We start from the raw sequence: 22,555 nt of genomic DNA, 5'->3' as shown, positions 1-22,555 counted from the left end.
CAGTCACAAATTAAGATTCAATCTAATATTTGCTATAGAGAAAAGTACTCTGAAAATTAATTTGAAGAATATAACGTCTTATCTTTGTTTTGCAGTTCAAATATCAAATAAATTGTACTTCTTAAATATATTTACCAACCGATAGACACGCACGATCACTTATAAAAAAAAAAGCTTAAATATAAATACAGTGAAACCTTTGGATACGAAAGTTTCTGTAGACAAAAAAACTAATTTTACGAAACGACATACCAAGATTTTTACACCTCATATTACGAAAAAATACTCAGGATACGAAACGGCATTCGCGCGGTTATTGAATGATTCAAATGTAAATGGTTCTATTTCATTACACGAAAAAATCATGTTACGAAAGCCACAGCGGAACGAATCAATTTCGTATCCTGAGGTATCACTAATAAAAAGATGCATCCACATAAAAATGCTCCTATTTCACTCAAGTAAAGAATGACTTTAAGCAAAGGCAGTGTAATATTCACATAACTATAAGGAGAGTTATTTGCCTAAAAGAGTGCATAGAGTCAGTAGGGATTATATATTATACATTGCAATCAATAATGCAGATCAATAGCCACTTATTCGCAGTACGAACAACCCACCTAAACTATAGATATTGCGCAGTTCTTTGTGAACATTTAACATTCAAAATATCAATGGATGTAAAAAGCATTTAATAACAGTGATGAAATCATAATGTAAACGAAGGTATACTATACAATACCATAAATACGGTACAGCGAATTCCTGCCTATGCCAACTCACAGTGTCCCTTCAACCTTAAAATCCTTGATGGGAACTTTAATAACTTTTTCTAGCACCCATTCTTGAACCTCACTTAAGAACAGAACCTAAGAACCAACTTTATGAATAGTAATAACTCTGAGGTATTGAAATGACTGATAATTCATTGGAATAATTATATAGCAAAAGAAAACACACACCTATCAGTCAAAATGTTAGCACACCTATTTGTAAAATTTGAAATACAGTACTTTATAAACAATGTCAAATGCTATTAGATAATACAAACAGTGTTAATTTAGGACGGAGATTTAAATTTCCTCTTTTTATCCACTATATTTTTCATATCAAATTGACAGTGTTTGAATATTAATTACTAAATGATCATCTGCCTTCCAAAAACCTCATAAGATTCGCTTGTGTATGTATACCTTCAAAATTCTTAAGGGGACTTCAATCACTGTTTATGGGAGGACATTCCATCAATTATTTTTTCTATGTAGTCTCAAAACAATTCATATCCACTCAAGGCAAGTATAATTTATTCCCTGTGAATTAATTTCTTAATATATTGTCTAACAATTGCTCTTATCTATAATGAACTCTGTCTCAGTTTCAAGCAAATCTTCATGGCAAGGAGTTCCTTCATTACAATTAACAATAATCGATTCAAGTGCAACAATTTCTTCAGCAACTCATTTCTTTTTGTGAACATTGAACAAAAATCTAGACAAAAAAACCGGGATACTGTGGCGAGAGCTGATGATATGCAATGCCATGAAATAAAAGCTTCCAACTAAGAAACATATGAGATGAAATTAAAGATGGAATGTTATATGTCAGCTTTTAACTTACAATAAAACGGATCTGATTAACTTATAAAACAAAGCGGAGAGCTCGGGCACTCTCAGTTTACGCAGTAAATTACGAGAATTCTCTACTAAACCACTTCAATAGTCCGAGTCACTATCACTATCATCATTCCTCCTTCCTCCGCGGATTGTCTTTTTCCGCTGGACGTCCATATTCTGTCCTCCTTTCGAATTGAACGACGGCGGGGATAAAAGATCTCCGTTATACTCGATGACGTCGGCACGAGCAATTCTCCATTCCATCACCTCGGTTGTGAAATCATCGCAGTTTCCTAGATCGGTGAATCCCACGATGAAGTCCTTTGTTTTGCCGTTCTTTACCAAGCAGATGGTTGGCAGGACTCGGATTTTAAGTCGGTCTGTAAAGATAACGTATTTCATTATTCCGCCACGTCTCGTAAACAGATGCGCTTTTCCATAAAGAAAAATGTTGATACAGTACTGGTTAGTAATGATTTATAAAGAGTACTTTAGCACATACATATCTGAATTTTCTTTTTACATACATACATATACCAAGGCACTTCCCCAAATTTTGGGGGGTAGCCGACATCAACAAATGAAACAAAAACAAAAAAGGGGACCTGTACTCTCTACGTTCCTCCTAGCCTAACCAGGGACTCAACCGAGTTTAGCTGGTACTGCTAGGGTGCCACAGACCACCCTCCCACATTATCCACCACAGATGAAGCTTCATAATGCTGAATCCCCTACTGCTGCTACCTCCGCGGTCATCTAAGGCATCGGAGGAAGCAGCAGGGCCTACCGGAACTTTTTACTAAGGATTAAGTATACTAAACTACTCCACTGATTTTACTGTTTTGTCAGTTAAAGTTTGAGGCAACAAAACATTATACAGTACCCTACACTAATAATACATCAGGTGAATTTTGTATTAAAAACATAATACAGTATGTTGTGCTGCACCACAATTATGCATCCTTATATTATTGAATTTTCAAGTAATAGATTGCAATGAGTTATTGATGGGCACCTTAGAGAGTATAGATATATATCTAGCGTTCCCTAGAATAGTGTTCTAGGCCCATTACTTCTCATACTATACACACCCCATATAGGATTTGGCCTAGAAAACAAGCTTGTTGCATATGCTAATGGTGCTGCTTTCTTTGGGTCAATTCTATCTCCTAAATGTAGATCTTAGGTTGCTAAATCCAGTAATAGTAATTTAGCTAAAACTAGTGCATGGTGCAAATTATGGGGCATGAAGCAGAATCCTAACAAAACTCAAAGTATGATTGTAAGTAGGTCGAGGACAGTGGCTCCTCAATATCCAGATCTCTGCATTGATGTTTCTTTGCCTATACAAAAGTAATTCATTATAATAATAAACATATGCTTCAGGACTATAACATTCAATATACCACTAAGCAATTTTAAAATAATATTGAGCTAATAAGAAACCAACCAAACTATCTCTCAGCTTGATATTTATCCCCCCAAAAATTTAAAAATGGACAGATAATGGGAGCTAGCCTAAGTAATAGCTGCCACACGTCACATCATTTTAGCTTATCAAACAAAGAAAACAAAAGGCATGCACACGCTTAACTCTAAAAAATCACAGACCCTAATCCATTGAAGCTAGGTTAACATTTGACACAGTCAGCTAAAAGATGGATTCCTACATACATCATCTACAAAGGCACTTCCCCCAATTTTGGGGAGTAGCTGGCATCAAACTAATGAAAAAAAGGGGACATTTCCTCTCTACGTTCCTCCCAGCCTGACAAGGGACTCAACCGAATTCAGCTGGTACTGCTATGGTGCCACAGCCCACCCTCCTATGGAAGACAAATGAATAGGTAGCATTGCTATCTACCTCGGAATTAGTAGTGCTTCTCATGCGACGTGTTGTCTGCTAGTACACTATCTTAGCATAGGGGATACTATGACAGGTTCTAGACTCGAGTTATGTTTCAAAATGGGCTCAAGTTCCTGGAGAGGGAACATCGTTTGGAGCTACTCTTGGGCCTAGGTTGATCCACAGAAGGGGAAGGGTCCGAGCTGTTCAGTCAAAGATCTGATTAAAGGATGAGTGATAGCCTTTGCATTACTATAAAGGCTGAGAGGAGCTCTCTCGACAAAGTAAGAACAGCAATCCATTGCACAGAAGCTCTGATTGGAGAAGTATCCCCTCTACAATGCTACAAACAAAACATGGCTAGTTCTACCAGTACCTAGAAGAGGAGCATCAGCAACTCCGGACACCACCTGGCGTGTGGCACTTGGGAAACACCTGGGTTACCTTAAGGCCGATATCGTCAACATACTGTTGAGTAATCTGTCACATACATATACCAAGGCACTTCCCCCAATTTTGGGGGGTAGCCGACATCAAACAAATGAAACAAAAAAGGGGACCTCTCCTCTCTATGTTCCTCCCAGCCTGACAAGGGACTCAACCGAGTTCGGCTGGTACTGCTAGGGTGCCACAGCCCACCCTCCCCCGTTATCCACCACAGATGAAGCTCCATAATGCTGAATCCCCTACTGCTGCTACCTCCGCGGTCATCTAAGGCACCGGAGGAAGCAGCAGGGCCTACCGGAACTGCGTTACAATCGCTCGCCATTCATTCCTATTTCTAGCACGCTCTCTTGCCTCTCTCACATCTATCCTCCTATCACCCAGAGCTTTCTTCACTCCATCTGTGAAGAAATCTGTACACCAGGTAAATGGGTATACCCTCCACACGCCAGCAACTACCAACTACATCTCACCAGACACCCGGTAAGCCATAGGCTTGTCAGTCGTCAGGACCCAGTTTGCAGAACCTTCTCCATTCCAAGTGGTCCAAATACATTTGCTGTCCCTCAATCTCTTGAACAGATGATCCCCATTTCTCAATTGCCATCTTAATATTGTCCCTCCATCTAACTCTTAGGTCTTCCTACGGGCCTTTTACCATCTGGTACCCATTCTAGAAATTGTTTTGGGTATCTGATCTTACATTCGAAGCTGGCCCTCTTCTATCAAATCTAATATGCTCTCAATACCAAATTAATTTCTGTTATCATTTCTTAATTTCTGCTAATTGCAATTTGCTTTTGGTTCCAATTTTGAAGGCCCATGATTCATAACTGTATATTAAAATTGGTCTCAATATTGATGTATACATAAGCACTTTTACTCTTTCACCAATTACCTTGTTAAAAGTTTAACAAACTATTCTAACTTTGCTGACATCATACTCCTATTAAGGAAGATAGTTTGTATTTATGTAGGAGCAATTAATTTACAAATCATAAGATATTGCAATTTCATTGTTGCTTAACCCTTTAACCCCCAAAAGGACATACTGGTACGTTTCACAAAAGCCATCCCTTTACCCCCATGGACGTACCGGTACGTCCTTGCAAAAAAAATGCTATAAAATTTTTTTTTTCATATTTTTTATAATTTTTTGAGAAAATTCAGACATTTTCCAAGAGAATGAGACCATCCTGACCTCTCTATGACAAAAATTAAGGCTGTTAGAGCAATTTAAAAAATATATATAGCAAAATGTGCTCGAAATTTAACCTTACCTTGGGGGTAAAAGGGATAATATATTGCAATTTCATTGTTGCTTAACGTTAAAATGCCTCACCTGCTAGGAAAGGTGCTTTCTCTCCATTTATCTTGCAGAATTTTGTTTCGATATGATTTTTGGCAAGAATCTTCAAATGCTTATCGACTATCTTGCAACGTTCAAACTGGTCCCTGTAGAAGTGACACACCACATTACCGGATTTCTTCGTTACCTCAAAGAACTCTTTCTCGTCGCTCAGTTCTGAATATTCGCTATGACCCTGATGGTAGAAAAATATGAAAGTGAAACATAGTGAATAGTCAGCATTTGGCATTATTATTATTATTATTACTAGCCAAGCTACACCCCTAGTTGGAAAAGCAAGATGCTATAAGCCCAAGGGCTCCAATAAGGAAAAATAGCCCAGTGAGGAAAGGAAATAAGAAAATAAATAAATGATGAGTATAAATTAACAATAAATTAAAAAAACAGTAACAACGTCAAAACAGATATGGCCTATATAAACTATTAACAATGTCAAAAACTTCTTGTAAAGTTCAAAATCTAAGTTCACATTTCTTGCATAAAACTAAATAGTGCTGCACAAGGTATTTACATAATGTAAATGTATATAAAACATTCTAGGAGATACCACAAATTTTAAAAGCAATTTGCCTTTTACTTAACTATACAAGCCTGAGTCCGTGAGTTCTTTAATAGGAGATTTACACTTATGAGGAAAGAAATTCCTATAACTAAACTGGCTGGTTTCTAACCCGGGAAATGTAAAAGCACTATGGTCCTGTGGGGAAACGGTAGTGATGATTCTTTTCAACATCTTAATCATCTGACCACGAAGATGTTGCATGAGTTACGCTAGGTCCCTATTTATCATTATTATTATTATTATTATAAAAAAAACCCTCAACCTTTAATAGAAGACTTATCCTTAAGGGGGAGGAAGACCTTGTACCAACCGTGTGTCACACAATTGTACATAATTATTTTGTATATACTATGCTTGTATCTGCGCTCTTCCCTCGCACTAAAAAGAACCTGAATGATCATGTCTCCAGTTTTGCTCTGTAACATTGTCTGTCTCTCGAACATGTTATGTCCTGTTGCCTTGAGGTTTTGTATATAAAGGAGAGTGTTCCTTAATAAAAAACTCAGTTGATTGCATCCTGCCTTTGAGTTCACAACCCTCTCTCGGCTCCGTCACAACCTTATAACCATAATAGATGGCTCAAAATCCTGTGATGTCAATACAGTACTCTCGAACTTGATGGAGGTGTGGAAGTATTGATTCCTATCCCCTCCCAACACTAGATAATTCACATGGGTTGGGATAGGATTCTGTTCGCTGACAGACGGTTGAGAAAAAACCCCATATCCTCAGGATATTGTCACAATGTTTGACCAACTATTAGGCAAAACGTATCCCACATTCCACCCATCCTCTTCTTCTCAAAGAGGATGGGGGTGATACTTCTATAACTTGGTCTAAAAAATAATACTTCTATGAAAAAAAAGTTGCTCAGTATGGAAGCTTACACACATTGACATACGATCCTGCAAATGACGAAACTACCACAGCACCTCAAGAAAGTGGAAGGAAGAGAGGCAACGGGCTAGACACTATCTTTTATCCTAGACTAATGATGCAACCGTTATCTCAGATGAGATGCTTATTGTCACGTATGGAGCTAGGTAAACTAGATAACCTGCTGACCAGCTACCACAGGTCCCAATGAAAACGTGTATATAAAGACCTGTGGACATACCCCTATGGATAATGGGCTGTAAAGGTTGCCTGGCTCTTCCAGACTATAGCCTTTAACACTTGCATCACTGACAGGTTCTTCCTGAAGGCTAGGGTGATTGCGTCCGAGGTGGTACCCTCGTAGAAGCGAATTTCTTTGGCTTAGTGTTGAACTGGAAGGAGAAAAATCTCATTTGGTCTTCTTTTTCTTCTTGTCAAATTCCTCCCAATGGAAGACCAACCACTCCCTACACTCCTCGCAAGGGGAAGACTGTAAAAAAGTCATGCAAGCTGCAAGCAAGGCATAAACCATGGCGATCCACATTAGGCTTCCTCATGAAAGTCCAAAGTCTTCCAGGAATTCCAGGGCTGGACGGCATGCCCCCATGGTTTTTCTATTACAGGAACACACACAATCAAACTACAAAAAAGAAAATGGATTATCAAGCCAAGTTTGTTGACTGAGAGTACATCTGTACTACTTGGAGGCTAAAGTCAAAGTGGCTTCTCGGTAAGATAGCTGGGAGGCGGGGCTTCCCCCGCTACTAGCCAGTAACTACCGACACCACGTTATAAATTTTAACAGCAGAGTTTCAAGCTTTGCCGAAATCATACTCCCATTAAAAGACGAAGGTTTGCATCTGTGTAGGAACAAATTAAGGTAATTTCAAACATCAATTTGCAATGATAATACTTCAGTAAACATCCACTAACTATGGCTTTAGATTTAGCCTGTTTTATCAGTTTTAGGTCTTATTCTAGTCAGATGAATATACAAAAACCAGCGAAAGAAATTTGAATACCTTGTAATCAGTTAACAAGCAAAAGTATTATATTAATCATTGGGTGAATAATAATGAATAATGATCAGAGACTGCCATACAAGTGAATAATGCTAAGGAAATTATCAGAACTTTCAAGATTTAAATTGGAAAAGTACGACTGCACTATACTTTTTATACTTAATGCCGTTTTCCTTCCACAATCTAATAATCTTTATGTAATTTATATAAAGCATAACTTGTAAATTAAATTATAGCAAGGAGCAAAAAATATGAATTCTTACCAAATATAAACATAAATTAGAGCACACATAAAGGACACTCAAAAAAGGTATGGACTTACATTAGCTATCCATTCTTCTTTCATTTTCTGTCGCTTTTTCAGCGCAACTAATCTATCTCTCCTTATGGCATCCAAATCCTCGGAATCGAGGTTATCGAGCCTTTCAATTTCGCTGTCGAGCTGCCGTTCAATAATTTGTGTGGCAGCTATCAACTGTTGTTCCACCAAAGCCTCGGGATTCATTCCTGCCATTATTCTGAAAGAAAAAACCAACAATTTAAATTGTGTGATGAGCTACACCAAATGTTCTTATTACAATCAACACTAATGAATTTTAATTAACTTGAGCTTTTAAAATCACAAAGAAAGAGCAGTTTAAATCTTTAACAAGGAGGTTGAACCACTGTCACTCTGACCTCGTCCTTTAATATTATTATCATTATTACTTGCTAAGCTACAACCCTAGTTGGAAAGGCAGGATGCTATAAGCCCAGGGGCTCCAACAGGGGGCCCTCAAGACAGAGACCTCTAACTCAAGACAGAGAACTCTAACTCAAGACAGTGGAAGACCATGGTACAGAGGCTATGGCACTACCGGATGGTCTACTAAACCTGGAAATGTCAAGGATATTTGGTCCTGTACAGGAGCAAAAGTGATTACTTAACATCCTAACGACCTGAGCATGATATCATATATCCTTACCACGAGACTAGCATGCGTTCATTACTTACTTACTGAAGTGTCGTGCCTAAGACATTGACAGTCACTCGCTTCCACCTCTCCCTGTCTCTAGCCATTTGTGCTTAATTCTTGCTCCTAGATCAAAACCTTTGGATAGGTCGCAATGGGAAGTCTACAAATATTGCGGCTGAAAACTAAAGCGAAGAGTCTCTGGCCAACACGCACCATCTACTGTTAACTACTGTACAGTACCTCGTTACAGAGGTCAGTGGCCATTCTAGCTCAGGTGCTAACATTCACAATTTTAAAGGACGAAAGATTTGTATATGTGTAAGAACAAACGCATAAGAGTACAATATTGGTCAGGCGTTCGGCACTGATAGAATGTATGAAATCTCTTCAGACACAATATTTTGCACCCCATAATCTAAGCACAATGACTAATAATATTATTATAATTATTACTAGCTAAGCTACAACCCTAGTTGGAAAAGCAGGATGCTGTAAGCCCAAGGGCTCCAACAGGAAAAATAGCCCAGTGAGGAAAAACAAAAAAATCAATATACAGCTATACAAGAGAAGTAATGAACAATATTTTAAAAACTATAACAACATCACATTAGATCTTTCATATATAAACTATAAAACTTGAAAAAAAACAAGATTAGAAATAAGATAAAATAGTGTGCCCAAATATCTTAGATACTTAACCCTGTAAATATGTAATACCTTAAATTTCTAACAAATACATGCACCATGTTTTTCCATTTATTATTGTTTTTTATCCATTTCTGACCATGGATATATAAGCAAACCACCAGTTTGAGTTTTCCTATGCTCCCCTATATAAAATACAATTAATGGGGGGCCCCAGTAGGAAACCAGTGTTTTTGAGAGGATAAAACACCAAAAAATGATTTGCAGAAATAGCACTGGTCAGAGTTGCATAATAAACACAAGATAACCAGGTGGAAAAATGGTATATACTGTATGGTTCATTAAAGTATCATAATTTGCTATAATCTAAATCATGTCCCCTCAAATAGTTTTTACTACACTCTGGCTCTCTTTGCTCGCAATTACAGTTTCATGGGGGAACCTTTGTAGTTTAGGGGTGTATGTGTGATAGCGGCCACCTATATGTATGATGACAGCTGACTAAGAATACAGCAGCATAAGGGGGTCGCAGGGGGTGTTAGCCCCCCCCGTTAGGTAAGTAGGTAAGGACACGGCTTGTAGCTTTGGTTAGGGAGAAAGTTTGGTTTAGCTGGTGTCCACATTTTATGCTCGCTGGAGGAACTGGCCGCTGATGTACAAAAGCTCCGTAGTTTGTTGGGACAGACTAGAAAACCACATTTCAAAAGGGAAATAGAAACAAAAACATCATCTAACCTTACCTAGGAGTCGTATCCTTACCTACCACAGAGCTACACACCTTGTGACAACCCCCCTAGATTACCCTGTCCTAATGAACTACATTTGCCCCGAACCCTATTTCATAAGGGTGACAGACATAGATACAACTTACCATAAAAGAAATTAGAGAGCCTTTGTATAACAACGGCCAGTTCCTCACGCGTTCATTAAAAATGGACATCAACTAACCTTAACTATCCCCCCTAACCTAACCTACAAGCCATGTCATCATCTACTTACCTAACGGCCTGTGACCCCCCTTACACTGCCATATTCTAAGTTAGACACAATAATACATAAAGGTGGCCGCTATCGTACACACACCCCGATACAAATTAACAAAAGAAATTTAGTTTAAAATAACACGAAATCCTGGCATGTTAATGGGGAGTCATAGCCTACAAATCATACGAAAATACTATTGTTTTAATGTAAAAATTTACCAAATCATATACGTACCGGTAGGCTAAGTAAAGTCAGGCTGTTTTAGGGTTGGTTAGGTTAGGTGGGGAGGTTTAAGGTTAGATTGTAATTCTATCATAAAATACCTTCTTTTTTAATATGTTTCTGTTTTAATCCTCTAAAGAACTTTGAAAAATTATGCTTTTTCGACAATTATCGATCTATAAATCTACACAAAAAAATACACCTCACCCTTAATTTAAGATAACTTTTAAGGTATACTGTAATATATATACACAAATAAGCCTTACTTACAGTTTTCTATATGCAGAATGATGATGAAAATGATGATTCAACTTCACAAAACAGATAAAACACTCCTACGATATCCTACTACGTCCCACACTACTACTAGTAATCATGAATGAATCACCTGTTCTTAGTATACTATGTATACTCCTAGTAACGCTATCAATTCGCTATTAGTTAATATTTTATCATCAGTTTTGTTTTAAATTTGCACTGAAATATTGCAAAAGTAATATACTTACTTAGGGAAGATAATTAACGAGTTATATTGCAATTGCAAAGGCGTGATGGTCTGTCAACTTCAGAATGTGTTGTTCGTGTAAAAATCCCTAAACCTCATGATAAGAAATCCCCAAAACAACAACAAAAATCCCCATTTTCACAAATATATATTTTCTTCTAGTCACGTGGTGTTTAGTAATATAGAAATTATTCATTATGCTGCATATAAGTACAAGCAAATTAATTGCAACAATATAAAGGTTTACTTATCTTTGTTTCTTTATAGAAAATTGTCACAGAATCTCCACATGACATCCAAAACAACACCAAAAATCCCCATTTCCTCAAATATATTTTCTTCTAGTCACGTAGAGTTTAGTAATATAAAAATTATTCATTATACTGCATATAAGAACAATCAAATTAATTACGAGAATATAAAGGATTACTTTCTTTGTTTCTTCTTTATAGAAATTGGTACAGAATATCCCCATCAGGCTTCCAAAAATCCCAAAATCTAGGAATAAATCTCTAGATCTAGGGATAAATTCCCATAATCTGGCATCACCAATCACAATGGCCAGTCCTGACCGGCTTCTTCTTCTTTCTTTATAATAATAATAATAATAATAATAATAATAATAATAATAATAATAATAATAATAATAATAATAATAATAATAATAATAATGTTTATTGGACAAAAAATATTTACATTCAAAGATTTACAAAAAGAAAAAAAGACTCAGTCCAAGCCCATGTGGAGCAGAGCTCTTCGGGCAATAATACAACAAAATAATATCATCAATTAAGTAAAAATAAAAAATAAAGTAAATATGGATATAGATATACAAAATGTACGCATACATATACATAATCATATGTATACAAATAGATACATATAAATGAGAATCTTAGCCTAAAAACAAATGGAAATGCATATTTATATGATAAGGAAAGATGGTATATGAAAGCTAATGGTATATACATTGAAAAAATTGTAGATATTAAGCAAAAAACTCAGTAAAAGAACTAGTTTTACAAATAAAAAAATATTCTAAACAATGAAACATACTTGCGTTGTGGTTAGGTAGGCAAGTATAAATATTTATTAATAAAGCTTAATACCCAGATAACAGGAGATTTGTATATGATTTCTTAAAAGACCGAACGCTAAGCAGTGCCTTTAGATAAGCGGGCAGAGTATTCCAAAGTTTAATACCTTGGTATAGATACGATTGCTCGCATCTATTAATACGTATGAAAGGGAGAGTTAAGTTTGAATTTCTTGTTCCATATGGATGAACTGATTGTTCCTGAATTATTTTTCGTCTTAAATCTGGAAATTTGTTCAAAATAAGTGTTTGGAACATCATATTCATTAAGGAGAGCTTATAATTGTCTTCCAGCTTCAATGATCGTATAATTCTAATTAATATCCAATTGATTTAAAGGTAGAATGAGGAAAAATTAATAATTAAGAATTTCATTAATAATTTTATTTATGGTATAGGTAAAATGAACTTAATCACTCCGCAAAATAAGTTTGCAGGCACTATCAGATTATAGATAATGCAAAGCCTCTGTGCTTATTCTTATTGTAATTAAGCTTATTTTACTTATATAAATAAATTACTAATGATATTTTTAATCTTTAATTAATGCTCTTTATGGTACAGGTAAAATAAACTTAATTACCTGGTTCGCAATTGCTCTCTATTGCATCATAGATAGGTGCAAAGCTTCTAAGCTTATTCTTGCTGTAATTAAGCTTAGTTTACCTTTATCATAATTAAATCAATAATAATATTCTCAATCTTTACCTTTAACTAATTCTACTTTAAAATTAGCTATGATAACACCTTGCTATTGTCAGTTTTGGCAACCTATTGTGGTTAGTTTGGACTTTTTAAATTCTTCTTGCATTCGCATTGCCCTACTTGTGTATGCAATTTAAATTCATCTTGCATTCGCATTGCCCTACTTGTGTATGCAATTTAAATTCATCTTGCATTCGCATTGCCCTACTTGTGTATGCAATTTAAATTCTTCTTGCATTCGCATTGCCCTACTTATGTATGCAATTTAAATTCTTCTTGCATTCGCATTGCCCTACTTATGTATGCAATTTAAATTCTTCTTGCATTCGCATTGCCCTACTTATGTATGCAATTTAAATTCTTCTTGCATTCGCATTGCCCTACTTATGTATGCAATTTAAATTCTTCTTGCATTCGCATTGCCCTACTTATGTATGCAATTTAAATTCCTCTTGCATTCGCATTGCCCTACTTATGTATGCAATTTAAATTCTTCTTGCATTCGCATTGCCCTACTTATGTATGCAATTTAAATTCTTCTTGCATTCGCATTGCCCTACTTATGTATGCAATTTAAATTCTTCTTGCATTCGCATTGCCCTACTTATGTATGCAATTTAAATTCTTCTTGCATTCGCATTGCTACTTATGTATGCAATTTAAATTCTTCTTGCATTCGCATTGCCCTACTTATGTATGCAATTTAAATTCTTCTTGCATTCGCATTGCCCTACTTATGTATGCAATTTAAATTCTTCTTGCATTCGCATTGCCCTACTTATGTATGCAATTTAAATTCTTCTTGCATTCGCATTGCCCTACTTATGTATGCAATTTAAATTCCTCTTGCATTCGCATTGCCCTACTTATGTATGCAATTTAAATTCTTCTTGCATTCGCATTGCCCTACTTATGTATGCAATTTAAATTCCTCTTGCATTCGCATTGCCCTACTTATGTATGCAATTTAAATTCTTCTTGCATTCGCATTGCCCTACTTATGTATGCAATTTAAATTCTTCTTGCATTCGCATTGCTACTTATGTATGCAATTTAAATTCTTCTTGCATTCGCATTGCCCTACTTATGTATGCAATTTAAATTCCTCTTGCATTCGCATTGCTACTTATGTATGCAATTTAAATTCTTCTTGCATTCGCATTGCCCTACTTATGTATGCAATTTAAATTCTTCTTGCATTCGCATTGCCCTACTTATGTATGCAATTTAAATTCTTCTTGCATTCGCATTGCTACTTATGTATGCAATTTAAATTCTTCTTGCATTCGCATTGCCCTACTTATGTATGCAATTTAAATTCCTCTTGCATTCGCATTGCCCTACTTATGTATGCAATTTAAATTCTTCTTGCATTCGCATTGCCCTACTTATGTATGCAATTTAAATTCTTCTTGCATTCGCATTGCCCTACTTATGTATGCAATTTAAATTCTTCTTGCATTCACATTGCCCTACTTATGTATGCAATTTAAATTCTTCTTGCATTCGCATTGCCCTACTTGTGTATGCAATTTAAATTCCTCTTGCATTCGCATTGCCCTACTTATGTATGCAATTTAAATTCTTCTTGCATTCGCATTGCCCTACTTATGTATGCAATTTAAATTCTTCTTGCATTCGCATTGCCCTACTTATGTATGCAATTTAAATTCTTCTTGCATTCGCATTGCCCTACTTATGTATGCAATTTAAATTCTTCTTGCATTCGCATTGCTACTTATGTATGCAATTTAAATTCTTCTTGCATTCGCATTGCCCTACTTATGTATGCAATTTAAATTCCTCTTGCATTCGCATTGCCCTACTTATGTATGCAATTTAAATTCTTCTTGCATTCGCATTGCCCTACTTATGTATGCAATTTAAATTCTTCTTGCATTCGCATTGCCCTACTTATGTATGCAATTTAAATTCTTCTTGCATTCGCATTGCCCTACTTATGTATGCAATTTAAATTCTTCTTGCATTCGCATTGCCCTACTTATGTAGGCAATTTAAATTCTTCTTGCATTCGCATTGCCCTACTTATGTATGCAATTTAAATTCTTCTTGCATTCGCATTGCCCTACTTATGTATGCAATTTAAATTCTTCTTGCATTCGCATTGCTACTTATGTATGCAATTTAAATTCTTCTTGCATTCGCATTGCCCTACTTATGTATGCAATTTAAATTCTTCTTGCATTCGCATTGCCCTACTTATGTATGCAATTTAAATTCCTCTTGCATTCGCATTGCCCTACTTATGTATGCAATTTAAATTCTTCTTGCATTCGCATTGCCCTACTTATGTATGCAATTTAAATTCTTCTTGCATTCGCATTGCCCTACTTATGTATGCAATTTAAATTCTTCTTGCATTCACATTGCCCTACTTATGTATGCAATTTAAATTCTTCTTGCATTCGCATTGCCCTACTTGTGTATGCAATTTAAATTCTTCTTGCATTCGCATTGCCCTACTGTATGCAACCAGATCCCTACTAGGATTTTGCAATATACCCATACTTGTGTCTAGTTTCATTAACTGCCCTTATAAGTAAATTCTTAGAAGCTTTGCAACTATATCATGATACAATAGAATGGCCGCAAACTTAGGAACCATGAACCAGGATCCATGAGAAAGTATATCTGAATTCTGGATATCTCATTTTCCTTGTCTTTCCTGGGTTTCCATTCTGGTTCAATATTTAATTGTCTTCGATTATAACATTGTTAGTTTACCAAAGAGAAAGCAAAATAAAATATTTAGAAGGATAAGAAAAACAAATAACTATTATATATAGATGAAGAATAAAAATACTGCCTCATTTCTTTAAACATACCAAAGACAACCTAAATATATGTAGACGTTTGGACTAATATGTAAGTCTCTTTTATATAGTTTATATATGAAAGATGTTTCAATATTGTTACTGTTCTTAAATATTTTATTTACTTCTCATACAGTTTATTTCCTTTCCTCACTGGGTTATTTTTTCACTGTTGGAGCCCTTGGGCTTATAGCATCTTGCTTTGTAGCTTAGCTAATAATAATAATAGCAGTAATGATAATAATAATGATGAGAATAATAAGATAAAAAAAAATATTCTACACTTGATAGGTTTACTAATGTACCATAATTATTCAGTGGTTAATGTCCTCTTGGTAAGGGAAGAAGAGACTTTTTAACTATGGTAAGGAACTCTTCTGTCTACATTATCAATACTCAGTTCATCTCTATTATAAAACTTTCAACTGCTTTCAACAACTTATCATCTGTTCCATACATTCTCAACAGCCTTCACATTGCATTTACCAATTCTATTCAGGGTTGATGTGAAACTCAGGGAAACCTTAGAGTTGTGCCATAAAGTTAAAGTTAAGGGGTCATACTAAAAATGGAAAAAGGAAACAGGGAAAATAGCAACTTCAAATTGTATTGCTTAATACTTTTGCAATAGTCGTCGATCACATTCGACTGACCTGACCTAGGTTTAAGAAAAAACATCTCGTGAATTTAGATGTAAAGGGTCATGTATCATCTATAAATATAGGTTTTCAACCTAAACTTCTTGTACTCTCATACTGGTTATTTTAAATATGTGTATATTAAGATATTTAGTATACTTACATTAGCACTCTTACTATACTGTATTATTATTATTATTATTATTACTTACTAAGCTACAACCCTAGTTGGAAAAGCAGTATGCTATAAGCCCAGGGGCTCCAACAGGGAAAATAGCTCAGTGCGGAAAGGAAAAAAGGAAAATAAAATATTCTAAGAAGAGTAACAACAATAAATATCTCCTAAATAAACTATAAAAACTTTAACAAAACAAGAGGAAGAGAAATAAGATAGGAGAGTGTGCTCGAGTGTACCCTCAAGCAAGAGAACTCTAACCCAAGACAGTGAAAGGCCATGGTACAGAGGCTATGGCACTACCCAAGACTAGAGAACAGTGGTTTGATTTTGGAGTGTCCTTCTCCTAGAAGAGCTGCTTACTATAGCTAAAGAGTCTCTTCTACCCTTACCAAGAGGAAAGTGGCACTGAACAATTACAGTGCAGTAACCCCTTGGGTGATGAAGAATTGTTTGGTAATCTGTGTTGTCAGGTGTATGAGGATAGAGGAGAATATGTAAAGAATATGCCAGACTATTCAGTGTGTATGTAGGCAAAGGGAAAATGAACCGTAACCAGAGAGGAGGATCCAATGTAGTACTGTCTGGCCAGTCAAAAGACCCCATAACTCTTCACGATTTATCTTTACACATCTTTTCTATTTTATTACAGGATTAATTTAGTTGCCCGATAATTAGCCTAAAGCCGAGGTGTGCCGACACCTCGTTAAGGATTTTAACTGCCCTTGAATTAATCTGCTATTAAAGGACAATAGAGTCTAAAGCCGACACCTCGTTAAGGATTTTAACTGCCCTTGAATTAATCTGCTACTAAAGGACAATAGAGTCTAAAGCCGACACATCGTTAAGGATTTTAACAGCCCTTAAATTAATCTCCTATTAAAAGGCAATAGAGTCTAAAGCCGACACCTCGTTAAGGATTTTAACTGCCCTTGAATTAATCTGCTACTAAAGGACAATAGAGTCTAAAGCCGACACCTCGTTAAGGATTTTAACAGCCCTTAAATTAATCTCCTATTAAAAGGCAATAGAGTCTAAAGCCGACACCTCGTTAAGGATTTTAACTGCCCTTGAATTAATCTGCTATTAAAGGACAATAGAGTCGAAAGCCGACACCTCGTTAAGGATTTTAACTGCCCTTGAATTAATCTGCTATTAAAGGACAATAGAGTCGAAAGCCGACACCTCGTTAAGGATTTTAACTGCCCTTGAATTAATCTGCTATTAAAGGACAATAGAGTCGAAAGCCGACACCTCGTTAAGGATTTTAACTGCCCTTGAATTAATCTCCCATCAAAGGACAATAGAGTCTAAAGCCGACACCTCGTTAAGGATTTTAACTGCCCTTGAATTTATCTCCCATCAAAGGACAATAGAGTCTAAAGCCGACACCTCGTTAAGGATTTTAACTGCCCTTGAATTTATCTCCCATCAAAGGACAATAGAGTCTAAAGCCGACACCTCGTTAAGGATTTTAACTGCCCTTAAATTAATCTCCCATCAAAGGACAATAGAGTCTAAAGCCGACACCTCGTTAAGGATTTTAACTGCCCTTGAAATAATCTCCCATCAAAGGACAATAGAGTCTAAAGCCGACACCTCGTTAAGGATTTTAACTGCCCTTGAAATAATCTCCCATCAAAGGACAATAGAGTCTAAAGCCGACACCTCGTTAAGGATTTTAACTGCCCTTGAAATAATCTCCCATTAAAGGACAATAGAGTCTAAAGCCGACACCTCGTTAAGGATTTTAACTGCCCTCAAATTAATCTCCTATCAAAGGACAATAGAGTCTAAAGCCGACACCTCGTTAAGGATTTTAACTGCCCTTGAATTTATCTCCTATTAAAGGACAATAGTCGAAAGCCGACACCTCGTTAAGGATTTTAACTGCCCTTGAAATAATCTCCTATTAAAGGACAATAGAGTCTAAAGCCGACACCTCGTTAAGGATTTTAACTGCCCTTAAATTAATCTCCTATTAAAGGACAATAGAGTCTAAAGCCGACACCTCGTTATAGGTTTTAACTGCTCTTGAAATAATCTATTAAAGGACCCAAGTTTGCATTTGTGTAGGAACAAACATCTTTTCAAACAATTCACATATCTGAGGAATCTACTACATTAGTAATAGCTTCCATCACAATCACATCATTATAGTAAGACTAAGAAAACAATCAATATTCCTTTTATACTCATCTTTTTTGGTCACAAAATACTTCTATGAATAGGATCCTTCTATCCCGCTGCATCGTCATATTTTTGACAATTTTCTCTCGAGGTGTAGGGCTATTTAGAATCCCTTCATCTGACTGAACCGTGTTAATTTTACGTGCAAGTACTGCTCCCAGCGACAACGCATTTTTCGGTGTCGCCTGCTACTACTTTAATGCCAGAGTAAATAGAACGGATTGAATTGGATTCATGAATTTCAGCACTGGGACCTGGGTCACAATGCAGTATGCCAAACAGACTTTACATCTGGCTTGCCTTTATTAATCCCTCACCATTACTAAAATACTATGCAACCATCCTCATATCTTACCCCTTTTACCCCCAAAGGACGTACTGGTACGTTTCACAAAACACATCCCTTTACCCACATGGACATACCGGTACGTCCTTGCAAAAAACTGCTATTTACAATTTTTATTGCATATTTTTGATAATTTTTTGAGAAACTTCAGGCATTTTCCAAGAGAATGAGACCAACCTGACCTCTCTATGACAAAAATTAAGGTGGTTAGAGCAATTTAAAAAATATATACATTACTGCAAAATGTGCTTGAAAAAAAAATAACCCCTGGGGGTTAAGGGTTGGAAATTTCCAAAGAGCCTGGGGGTAAAAGGGTTAACATATATATGTACATCATTTCATCAAACTTACTGCATTACAGACAGCCAATTAGCATAAGAAAAAAAAAGCCAGACTTAAGGCAAGGTTCAATTAAATTTATAGCATTTAACTCTAATTTTACAACTATTTTTGCCACAATTGCTATTGTAAAGTAAGTGCCTAGCTACAGCAATTGCCTTCCTTACACCATCTCAGACTTGTCTTTACAATTCATTACCTCATCGAACCACCATAAGTCACTTGAACCTACTCTAAATCCTGAAAACCAACACCCACATGCATACTTAAACACTTCTCAAGGTGGATGTCTCCCTTGTTTTTCATGTTACAATGGACACTGGATTGAGTTTATGATTTTGGGCTATACTGACCAGTGTTGGGGACTGTTTAGCTATTTACTACCTGAGAAATTGAGGGAAAACACTAATTACACCATGATGAAAAAGTTCGAAGGGGATGGACAACAAGAAGGAAGACAGGAAGTGGGAACGAAGGTAAAATGTTATTTTCATTAGTAAAATAAATTTTTGAATATACTTACCCGATAATCATGTAGCTGTCAACTCCGTTGCCCGACAGAATTCTATGGAGGGATACGCCAGCTATCACAATACTAGAAGGGGGTGTACTTACCAGCGCCACCTGTGGCCAGGTACTCAAGTACTTCTTGTTGACACCTCCTCAATTATTCCTCGGTCCCACTGGTTCTCTATGGGGAGGAAGGGAGGGTCAATTAAATCATGATTATCGGGTAAGTATATTCAAAAATTTATTTTACTAATGAAAATAACATTTTTCAATATTAAACTTACCCGATAATCATGTAGCTGATTCACACCCAGGGGGGTGGGTGAAAACCAGTGTACAAGATTAAAGGATAGCTAAGTATCCCATATTTCATATAACAGTTATCTCAAATAACAATGAAATAATAAGTACCTGGTAAGGAAGTCGAATTGAACCGTTACTTTGTCTCTTTTTTAAGTTCGTCTTCCTTACTGAGCGCAGCGTTCCTCTTGGAGGCTGAATCAACCCAAAGGTGCTAAAGTATACAGGGCTGCAACCCATACTAAAGGACCTCATCACAACCTTTAACCTCGGCGCTTCTCAAGAAAGAATTGACCACCCGCCAAATCAACAAGGATGTGGAAGGCTTCTTAGCCGACCGAACAACCCATAAAAAGTATTCAAGAGAAAGGTTAAAAAGTTATGGAATTATGGGAATGTAGTGGCTGAGCCCTCGCCTACTACTGCATTCGTTGCTACGAATGGACCCAGGGTGTAGCAGTACTCGTAAAGAGACTGGACATCTTTGAGATAGAATGATGCGAACATGACTTGCTTCTCCAATAGGTTGCATCCATAACACTCTGCAGAGAACGGTTTTGTTTGAAGGCCACTGAAGTAGCCACAGCTCTCACTTCATGTGTCCTTACCTTCAGCAAAGCAAGGTCTTCTTCCTTCAGATGAGAATTTGCTTCTCTAATCAGAAGCCTGATGTAGAAAGAAACTGAGTTCTTAGACATTGGTAGAGAAGGCTTCTTGATAGCACACCATAAGGCTTCTGATTGTCCTCGTAATGGTTTTGACCTTCTTAGATAGTACTTAAGAGCTCTAACAGGGCAAAGTACTCTCTCTAGTTCGTTCCCCACCATGTTGGACAGGCTTGGGATCTCGAACGACTTAGGGTAAGGACGGGAAGGAAGCTCGTTTTAGCCAAAAAAAACCGAGCCGCAAGGAACATGTAGCCGTTTCAGATGTGAAACCTATGTTCCTGCTGAAGGCGTGGATCTCACTTACTCTTTTACCTGTTGCTAAGCACACGAGGAAAAGAGTTTCTAATGTGAGGTCCTTAAAAGAGGCTGATTGGAACGGTTCAAATCCTGATGACATTAGGAACCTTAGGACCACGTCTAGATTCCAGCCTGGAGTGGACAACCGACGTTCCTTTGAGGTCTCAAAAGACCTAAGGAGGTCCTGTAGATCTTTGTTGGAGGAAAGATCCAAGCCTCTGTGGCGGAAAACCGCTGCCAACATACTTCTGTAACCCTTGATCGTAGGAGCTGATAGGGATTTTACGTTCCTTAGATGTAACAGGAAGTCAGCAATCTGGGTTACAGTGGTACTGGTTGAGGAAAACTGCATTGGCCTTGCACCAGCTTCGGAAGACTTCCCATTAAGACTGATAGACTCTGAGAGTGGATGTCGTCCTTGCTCTGGCAATCGTTCTGGCTGCCTCCTTCGAAAAGCCTCTAGTTCTTGAGAGACTTTCGATAGTCTGAAGGCAGTCAGACGAAGAGCGTGGAGGTTTGGGTGTACCTTCTTTACGTGAGGTTGACGCAGAGGGTCCACTCTATGAGGAAGAGTCCTGGGAACGTCGACCAGCCATTGCAGTACCTCGGTGAACCCTTCTCTCGCGGGTCAGAGGGGAGCAACCAACGTCAACCGTGTCCCTTTGTGAGAGGCGAACTTCTGAAGTACCCTGTTGACAATCTTGAACGGCGGGAATGCATACAGGTTGAGATGGGACCAATCCAGCAGAAAGGCATCCACGCGAACTGCTGCTGGGTCTGGAATCGGAGAACAATACAAGAGGAGCTTCTTGGTCATCGAGGTAGCGAATAGAACTATGGTTGGCTGACCCCACAGGGCCCAAAGTCTGCTGCAAACAATCTTGTGAAGGGTCCACTCTGTGGGGAAGGCCTGACCCTTACGGCTGAGGCGATCTGCCATGACATTCATATCGCCCTGAATGAGCCTCGTTACCAGCGTGAGCTTTCGATCTTTGACCAAATGAGGAGGTCCCTTGCGAACTTGAACAACTTCCTCGAATGAGTCCCTCTCTGCTTGGAGATGTAAGCCAAGGCTGTGGTGTAGTCGGAGTTCACCTCCACCACCTTGTTAAGCTGGAGGGACTTGAAGTTTATCAAGGCCAGATGAACTGCCAACAACTCCTTGCAATAGATGTGAAGTGTCCTTTGCTCCTGATTCCATGTTCCCGAGCATTCCTGTCCGTCCAGTGTCGCACCCCAGCCCGTGTCCGATGCGTCCGAGAAGAGACGGTGGTCGGGGGTCTGAACAGCCAAAGGTAGACCTTCCTTGAGAAGAATGCTGTTCTTCCACCACGTTAGAGTAGACCTCATCTCTTCGGAAACAGGAACTGAGCCCGTCTCTAGCGTCATGTCCTAAATCCAGTGAGCAGCTAG

At 37.3% G+C, this 22,555-nt stretch overlaps 1 protein-coding gene across 2 annotated transcripts; it reads right to left on the bottom strand.

The window, feature by feature from the left end:
• Positions 1-1,592: 1,592 nt before the first annotated feature.
• On the bottom strand, positions 1,593-11,133 carry LOC137639991 (thioredoxin domain-containing protein 9). Of its 2 annotated transcripts, none has more exons than XM_068372331.1 (4): positions 11,046-11,133; positions 8,055-8,250; positions 5,246-5,447; positions 1,593-1,993 (listed from the first exon to the last, which is right to left on the bottom strand). In XM_068372331.1, exons 2-4 carry the CDS (start codon positions 8,244-8,246, stop codon positions 1,713-1,715), a joined length of 675 nt encoding a protein of 224 aa, XP_068228432.1. In that variant the 5' UTR covers positions 8,247-8,250; positions 11,046-11,133; the 3' UTR covers positions 1,593-1,712. The 2 variants fall into 2 exon arrangements, with proteins under 2 accessions (XP_068228432.1, XP_068228433.1); XM_068372332.1 differs by lacking the exon at positions 11,046-11,133 and adding an exon at positions 10,810-10,944.
• Between the last annotated feature and the right edge of the window lie 11,422 nt (positions 11,134-22,555).

This window comes from Palaemon carinicauda, chromosome 4 (genome assembly GCF_036898095.1).
Source record: "Palaemon carinicauda isolate YSFRI2023 chromosome 4, ASM3689809v2, whole genome shotgun sequence".
NCBI lineage: Eukaryota > Metazoa > Arthropoda > Malacostraca > Decapoda > Palaemonidae > Palaemon > Palaemon carinicauda.
The sequence above is the reverse complement of the archived record's forward strand: the minus strand, read 5'-3'. Positions and strand labels throughout refer to the sequence as shown.